We start from the raw sequence: 8593 nt of genomic DNA on the forward strand, positions 1-8593 counted from the left end.
CTGCCTGGGACTGCAGGGACCCGGAGAGACGGGGGCGGGAGCTGGGGCAGCGCTGGTCCCCGGCCTGAGCCGCAGGGGACCCGCACCTGTTCGGGCCTGGATGTTTTCGGCGTGGGGCACCCACAGAAGGCTGCGGTTTGGGGTCCTGGAGAGCGGGTCAACCATGACCTGCTCCCCTTTTCCCCGAGTGCTAAATGGCTTCTTGGGGCTTCTGGGAATCTTAGCTTTTCTACACTGGGGAGGTTGGAAGAATCCCCGCCCCCGTGGAGGACGACGTGGGGGCGACAGCGACAGGGGCTGCTGCCCTGAGAAATGAAGCTGGGTATAGGGGCGGGGTGTCAGGGTAGAGGGAAGGGGGTGTCAGGGCAGGGCTGCTGTTTCGAGTCAGGTGTCCAGGAAGGCCTCCTCCCCAGGAAAGTGGCATTTAAGGCAAGACCTGAAGGAGGCAGAAACGGAGCAGCAGCAGGCAAGAGTGCTCAGTGCAGGCGGCAGCGAGACCAGAGGCCCAGCGACGCCTGCCTGCCGCTGCTCAGAGTGACAGCGGGCGGAGGACTGTAGGGAGGAGTGAGGGTCAGATGTTTCGGGGCCTGGAAGCTGTTGACTCTTGGCTTTGAGTGAGATGTCACCCGGGAGGGTCCTGAGCACAGGATGGACGGGACGGCCCCAGGCTCCCTCTGCTGCTCTGAGGGGAGCAGGCTGAGGGGCAGGACAGAGCTGGAACGTGGCTCCTCCTGCACGGGTTCATGCAGTGTGAGCAGGGTGGGAAGAAACGTCCAGGGAGACAGCTGGAGAGGACGCTGACATGGGGTCTGAGAGGTGGCTTGAGCTCAGGCCTGTCTGGCCCCAGGTCCATATTCTGAAACAGTAGCTTTCATCGCCATCATTTTACAAGTGGGGAAACCAAGGCGACCAGCCAATAGGCAGCAAAGCCAGAATCAAGTCCCCCGCCTCCATCAGAGGACTGTCATCTGAAGGTTGGAGGAAGCTGGAAGGGCCCCTGAGCAGTCCCTTCCTTGGCTTACCCTCTCCCCACCTCAGCCAGGGCTGGGAAGGGTCACTGGGGGTCCCAGAGTCCTGGAACTTTCTGCATTCTCCTCAACCCCCGTTTTGCAGACAGGAAGACTGAGGCCCCAGAGAGTCAGCAGCTGCTTTTGGCCTCGCTCAGCACCCCTGGAGGCAGCAGGGCAGAGAGTGCTGCAGCTCCAGGCCTTGTGGGGGTCAGCTCCATGCTCTGATATGAGGCCCCTGCGTGACCCCACGGTACCCACAGTGGTCCCCTAACCTTCACGAATCCCCACACCCTGAAAGTGTCCTGTGATGCTCACCCAGCGCAGGTGTCCTTGAACAGGGCAGGCAGGAGGAAACCTAGCGTAGGAGGCTAGCAGGACAGGCGTCATCCATGGTCTGCCCTCTCTTGCCTCCTGGCTGTGTTGGGCCAGGCCAGACCAGGGTCCTGTGGGGAGGGGAAGTGACCTGTGGCTGAGCTTCTCCAGGTTCCCAACTCCCTCTGCCTAATCCAGGTCTGAGCCACCATCATGCGGCCCCTCCCCAAACTTGGCTCTGCACTAATGCAGAAAAGCTGGGAGGGGCTTCTGAGGCCTGCCCTGCTATTCTTGCCCGCTGTTGTCCTGGGTCCAGCACCTCGGCTCCCAGAGGCCCAGGTTCTGGCTTTACTTCTGCCTCAGTCTCCTCATCTGTACAATGGGCATTTTGATCTGCCGGCACTTGTGTCTGGGTTGGTGCGGGCAGAGCGGAGATGGTAGAGGGAGGTCAATACCTTTTGCAAAGACTCCACGCCTCCCAGAACCCCTGCTCCTTTCCTCTCGTGCAGGCTTTTGTCTTTCTCTGTGACACCTCCCCTGACAACTTCCTAGGGCCCTTTGGTCCTGAGTTGAGAGAGGCAGAGGGCACTGGGGTGGAGAGACCCAGGAAAAGGTCCCCTATTAGCAGAGTAGCTTCGGCTTTTCTCAAAACTGGTCATAGCCCATGATCTTGATGTGATTCTCAGGCCCAGGAGGGAGGGGGGTCGCAGTGTTCGTCCCAGGACAGGTGACGTCCCTGGGGCAAAGAGGTGTCAGGACTGGCCTGAGATCACCGGGCAGAGTTGAGACTCAAAACCAGGGCCCTGCCCTGGGCTTTTTCCTGTGGCTCCCACGTGACAAGCACTGACCCCCTTCTGCAAGTCTGAGGTTTGAGGCTTTCAGGGCAGCTCTCAGAGCTCAGCCCAGATAAGGGCCTGGGGCTGTGCCCACGTCTCCACGAGGTGATATAGTGGTATCCGTGGGCCCAGCTGCCCAGATGCTGGGGAGGGTGGCCACGATGCCCAGAGGTGAGAGCATGGCTGATAGCACTGCCTTTGCATCCTGTAGTCACCTGACTTTTGGGCTCACCTGGAATGATAAGGAGGGGCCCAGGCTGGCAGCTCCCTGTGGCTGCTGCAGGGAGAGGCCACCACTCTGCTGGTCAGGGCAGGCAGTGTGAGCGGTGGCCAGACTCAAGGCGCGTTTTGAACATAGTGCCCAGGGACCAGCCAAAGGATTATAGTCTGAGAGAAAGGCAAGGAGGACCCAAGGATCGTGGCCTTAGCCACGGGGGGTGGCCATTTTCTGGGGATCCCCAGGCAGGCTGGGGGAGGAGAGTAGGGGAGTTAGGCCGTGGGCCCTGGAATTGCATTGTGGGCTATGGCGTAGGTGTGGGCAGCTGCAACTGAGTGACTTCTGAGTTCCCTCTCAAGCCAAGGTTCAGGCCACAGGCCACCTGATCCAAGAGGGCTGGTGGGAGTCTGGCTCCTCAGCAGTCTGGAGCATCATGGTCTGGCTGATGGGGGTCATTCATTTAAACTTGGCCTTTCCCTCCCACATAGTCCTGCATCCACCCTAGCGACCCCAGACTCCCTCTGTTTCTCTTTCAGCCTCAAGACCCTCCTAGAGACTCAGCCCCATCTCCAGCCAGCTCCACGCACCTCTGAGCTACCTCTTGGAACCACAGTGTCCCTGTCTGTAAAGGGGCTATAGGAATCGTAACTGTTTTGTCTGATCATCATGAGGGTTAGCATGTGTAGGGAACTGAGCATGGCCTGCCCCGTGGTGGCACCTCACACGCATGAGCTACAGCCGTTCCTGTCCCGTTATCTCCTGGAGCATTGGCTAGAAGCTCAGGGGCCAGACTCTGGGAAGACCAACGTGCTGGGCATGCCAGTGGCCTGCAAGGCTGCCTTGAGCCCCCAGTGTGTCAGGTGGAGAGAGAACAGCAGTTGTTTGTTGGACAAATATTTCTGCAGTGTCTATCCTGGGCTGGGTGCCAGGGATGTGGTAGTGACAGAGCTCGTGTGACCATCAGGGGCTGATGGGATGGCAGAGAATCCCTGAGGTGTCCCAGGGTCAGGTCCATCCATGGCCCAAGTGGCCACTCCAGGAATATTGGTTGAGGGAATGAATGAACAGAAGAACACAAGCAATCTGGCAAGGGCTCGAGGCCCCGCCACCTCCATGCTCTGCAGAGATTGTGCTGGAGCAGAAGCTGAGGTCCTTTCAGTGGCTTGCAAGGCCCTGCATGGTCTGGCCCTAGGACACCCAGACTTGGCTTCCCAACCTCCCCTATGCTCAGCCGGCCCAGCCACTCTGGCCTCCTGTTCCATGAGCATCCTAGCCCAGAGCCTTTGCACAGGCTCTTCTCTCTACCTGGACTGCTCACCCCCCAGATCTCCTCTCGGGTCCCTCGCTCCTTCAGGTCTTTGCTCAGGAGAGGCCTCCCCTGTACACCCTCTTTACAACGGCTGCCCACCCCCACTCCCCAGCCTTCCTCTGCCCTGTTGTTCCCCATAGCACAGCAGCTCATCACCTGCACGTCCTGTGTTCATAATGATAGTTATTGTCTGTCTCCACCACTAAAATATAGACCATCTGTGACGGAGAGTTTTATCAGTTTTGTAAACTGCTTCCTGCCCAGCACCCAAAACCCAGTCTGAACGTAGTAGGCCCTCAATGAGTTTGGGGTAGTTAAATGGCTAGGGCAGGCGGGCAGCCCCCTCAGTAACTGGGTCAGTCCCCAAATAGCCTCTTGATCTCTGCTTGCCTTTCCAGTGAGTTGAATTCCCCCAACAGGTGCCGATCCAAGAACCGAGTCCCATGTTGTGTAGCAGCAGTGGAGGCCACAGCTGGGCCCTGGCCAGGACAGTGGGTACAGCCCGCAGAACGACTGTCAGGCCCACAAGGAGGAGGCACCAGTGCTGGGGGGCGTGGAGGCATGGGGAGGAGGGGAAACTGGGGGCCACCCTCGGCTGGGCCTGGCAGAAAAAGGGAAGGGTGCTTGCAGGCGGAGGGAACGGCTGGGCGAATGCCTGGAGGCAGGAGGCAGAGCGCATGTGGTGGTGAAGCAGAAAGAACGGACTTGGCTTGGTGCCTGGAAGCCTGGTTTCCAGCTTCACCTCTGGCTTGCCGTGTGAGGTGGTCTCTGGAGCTCAGTTTACTCATCTGGAAGTGGGGAGATGAATTGTAGCCTCCTTCCTGGAGCTGTGGGGAGAATCAAGGGAGATACCAAGGACCAGGAAGCCTCCTAACTGGGGTTGGACCCTGTTGCAGTGCCTGATTTGCTGTGTGACCCTGGACTGGTCATTTGATCTCTAAGCCTGCTAGTCTTCCCCTTGCAACATCCAGCACATGCCAGGAGGCCAGACACACTCAGGAGCAAATTCTCTGGTTCTTTAAAGTTAAAACAGCTGAAATGCAAGTTGATTTTAAAAAGCAGAGAAAGACACTTGTTTTGACATTGACGTGTTTTCTTTTAGGACACAGTGAATTGTGTCCTCCAATCTCAGGGCCTTTGCACTGGCTGTGCCTCTGCCTGTCCTTCACCTGCTTTGTCCTCAGTGCTCTTGTTCATTGTTCACCTCTCCCCTCAGAGGTGTTCTCCTCGGAGCGGCTTCTCCTGACTACACCTGACTCAGTGGCCCTGTCCCTCCCCCAACCCAGCTTTTTTCCTTCAGGCACTTGCAGCTCCCTGAAACTAAAAACCTTGGAGTCGTCCTTGGCTCTTTGTCTCATTGCCCACACCCAAGCCTCATCCTGCCAGCCACACCCTCAGGATGCAGAGTCTGACCCCTTCTCACACTCCCACTGCTTCCGCCCGGTCTGTGCCCCCTCATCACTCACCTGGACCAGTGCAGCCACCTCACAGGTCTCCCTGCTCCTGCCCCCAGTCCATTCTCCCCATGGCAACGAGAGGGATCCTGTGAAGTCATGAGTCTCATCTGTCCCTCCTCTCCTGTGGACCCTCCCAAGGCTCCCAGCTCATGATGGCTTAGGAGGCTCTGCAGGACCTGCCCGCGTCACCTCCCTGCCTTCATCTCCTCCACCCTCCCCGTCACCCCTCCTCTCCAGCCACCCCTCCTCCTTGCTGACCGCTCCTGCCTCAGAACCTTTGCATTGGCTATTCCCTCTGCCTAGGACGCTGTTCCCTCGACATCACATGGCGCTGACTCCCTCTCCTCCTTTCTGTCTCTGTCCCCCACCCAGCACTCCCCACACCCCTTCCCCATCCCCTCAAATGCTGTACAGTCACTAGCTTTTCTTATTTATTTTTTTTATCCCCTTCTAGTCAGTTTCATAGAGCAGAACTCTTTGTCAGGCTTGTTCATTGCTGTGTCCCTAGCTCCTGAGACAGTGCCTGGGGCTCAGAAAGCATTTGTTGGATGGATGAGTGAGTGGGTGAGTGGATGGAGGGGTGGGTGGGCGTGGGTGGATGAATAGATGAGTCGATGGATAGACGGGCGAGTGGATGGTTGGTTGAGTAGATGGATGGATGGATGGGTGAGTGAATTAGTAGGTAGATGATGGATGGATGGATGGGTGGATGGATGAGTGGATGGGTGGGTAGATGGGTGGATGGATGGACGGACAGGTGTATAGACAGAAAGATAAGGAACTAAAAACTGGTTAAAGGAACTTCAGTTAAATGTTATTCCAACAGAGTTTGGGGTAGACTGGTGAGCTCCAGGTCCAGCCGGCCTGGGAGGGCATGAAGACCCATTTCTTTCTGTTTCCTGTGCCCAGTGTCAGTTTCATGAACTCTGCTGTCACAGTCCTCCGATCTCCCACACTGTGTCTCTGGCAGGGTCCGCAGGTGGTCCTGATGCATCTCATCGATCTGCCTCTCTTGTCTCTTCGTGCTCCGTTTTAATTGCAGACTTGCCAAGCCCTGTTGTATGTCCAGTGCTCGGCCCCAGAACACCCAGACCCTGGGAGGGGGCCCAGGTGGGGCCACAGAGAGAAGAGCTGTGGAGGGGGTGGTAGAGCCCTTGGATGCTGAGACTGATGACAGTAGCGAAGGCTCATATGGAGCTGTGTGTTTCAGGCTTTGCGTGGCTTTCACAGAGATTACCTCATTTACCTTCTAAACAACCCTATGGGGAACATTTTATTATATCCCCGCTTTACAGATGAGGAAACTGAGGCACAGAGAGGGTATCAAGATTCAACTGCAGCAGTTGAATGGCTCCAAATGCCTGTCCCACCACCCTGGCCTCTATGCCTGGGTCTGCTGGGCACCTATAGGACTCTATGCTGGGGCAGCTGAGCCCCTCAGGCCCCTAGAATCTCCTAGGGCTCACCTGTCTCTGCCCTCCCTCCCCCCAGGGTGTCATGACCGGGCCGTCCTGCTGTACGAGTACGTGGGCAAGCGGATCGTGGACCTGCAGCATACCGAGGTCCCCGATGCCTACCGCGGGCGTGGCATCGCTAAGCACCTTGCCAAGGTAGGGTGGGCAGGGGACATGGGGGCAGCCACTTTCCACTCAGAGGCGGTGGTGACCCCAACTCCAGCGTGCTTCTTGGACTTGCCTTGCCAACAGGTTGCAGCTGACAGCAGGCAGACATCAGGAGCACACATTGCCCTCCCTGGCTCCTCCTGGGGCTGGTGGTGGCCTTTCTGGGCCCTGGCCTCTGGTCTGCAGAACTCTGGTGTGGCTAAACCTCCACAGTCACCACACTCCTGGTGTCGGAGCTTCCTGGTCAAGCCTGATTCTATCCTAGGGCCCCCTGCTTCTGGTTCATTCCCAACCCCATACCCCCTTCATCCCCAAAGCACCTTAAGCCCCAGGCTGCCTGGACAGCAGGTTTGGGCTTAATGAGGGGAATTACAGCTGGAGCAAAGAATGGCCCTAAATTCCCCTAAGGGCTGCTCCTGGGGCTTGGCTGGGCCCTCTGCTGGCTTCCCCTCCTCCTCCTGCCCCCACCCAGGCCTCTGCATCAGCATGGGGGCTCAGGGAGACTTGCAAGGCGTCCTCTGCCTCCTCGCCTGGGGCGTGGGGACTTGTGCCTACCCCATGCAAAGTGATCTGTCTTCTCCTTCTACACAGGACCAGCCTGTGAGCTGGTCTGTGGGGTTATCCTAGGTTACCCAGGAGGAGACTCAGAGAGTTACTAACGTGGGCCAAGTCGGAGGGTGGCCTTGGAGCCTGGGGGCTGCGGCGGGAGCCCACACTGCAGCTGGGTGCTGGCTACAGGGCCCTGACCCCTCTCCTCTCTGCCCTGGCTCCCAGGCTGCCCTGGACTTTGTGGTGGAGGAGGACCTGAGAGCCCATCTCACCTGCTGGTACATCCAGAAGTACGTCAAGGAGAACCCCCTGCCACAGTACCTGGAGCGTCTGCAGCCGTAACCCTGGCCCGCGCGGGGAGCGCTCCCTGCCGGCCCCTTCCACGCGGCCTCCGCCAGGCCTGCGTGCTCTCAGGAACCTGGTCCCACTGGGAACAGACTCAGAGTTATTTTTGTAAGGACACTCAACTGTGGCCCAATGTCCAGACCCCTGGAGGAGGCTGGCAAGGATGGGCAGTAATCCAGTGACTGTGCGGAAGGGTAGGTGACAGCGCCACTCTGCTGGGACCCGCAGCTTCGCAGAAGGAATTCTGTGCACGCCACATGGGGGCTGGAGCCAGTTCCCACCTGCCAGTGATCAGGAGGGTGGATATGGGATCCTGCTGCCACGTCCTAGGTCTTTCTGCAAATAAGGAGGGTATTCCCCAGAGCCAAGAGAAGCAATAAGAAACCTTGTGTGCCACCCTCCAAGGTGGTAGTGCCAAGCCTCACCTGTTGCCAGGCCACCCCCTTCTCTTTCTTAAGACTCTTATGCCCTGGTACCTACAGTGGAGCCAAGGGGCAGCCCTCCCTGATGTGAGGGACAAGGAGAGTGGTGACCAAGTGCCAGCCCAGGCTCAACTGTGCACACACACACGTGCACACACAAACGCACACACAGGAACACGCACAATCACGGGATGTGGAGTGTGGACAGGCTGGTGGGGGGGGGGCGACAGGTGTTTTCCTGTCCTTGGTGCTCTCACCTTTGGTTGACTTCTTGTGTGTCAGCTCTGCAGGAAACCGAGGTCCCCGTCCATCAGGAGTTGCCCCTGGCTGTCAGCAGCCAGCTCGAGCAGCTGCAGGCCCCGGCCGCTGCCCAAGCATCCCTGCCCCTCGTTGGCTTTTTTGCTGCCACTGCCCACCAGGGCTTTCTCAGACAGGACATCTTGGAGCTGGGGGTGGGAGGGAGGCAAGCTGTCCTCAAAAGCCGCCCTCGCCACCCAAGAGGAAGAAACATTTC

At 58.3% G+C, this 8593-nt stretch overlaps 1 protein-coding gene across 1 annotated transcript; it reads left to right on the forward strand.

Moving 5' to 3' along the window:
• Positions 1–5843: 5843 nt before the first annotated feature.
• On the forward strand, positions 5844–8075 carry NATD1 (N-acetyltransferase domain containing 1). Its single transcript, XM_008583274.1, has 2 exons — positions 5844–6751; positions 7538–8075. The coding sequence occupies exons 1-2, from the start codon at positions 6437–6439 to the stop codon at positions 7652–7654; spliced, it is 432 nt and encodes a 143-aa protein (XP_008581496.1). The 5' UTR covers positions 5844–6436; the 3' UTR covers positions 7655–8075.
• Positions 8076–8593: the final 518 nt, after the last annotated feature.

This window comes from Galeopterus variegatus, unplaced genomic scaffold (genome assembly GCF_000696425.1).
Source record: "Galeopterus variegatus unplaced genomic scaffold, G_variegatus-3.0.2 Scaffold2880, whole genome shotgun sequence".
In the NCBI taxonomy this organism is placed as follows: Eukaryota; Metazoa; Chordata; class Mammalia; order Dermoptera; family Cynocephalidae; genus Galeopterus; species Galeopterus variegatus.

Bases quoted from the DNA above. Each gene is read 5' to 3' on its own strand.
- NATD1 (XM_008583274.1), top strand. From the start codon at position 6,437: ATGAGGAAACTGAGGCACAGAGAGGGTATCAAGATTCAACTGCAGCAG. The intron at 6,752-7,537 runs GTAGGGTGGGCA...CCTGGCTCCCAG, and splicing joins TCGCTAAGCACCTTGCCAAG to GCTGCCCTGGACTTTGTGGT.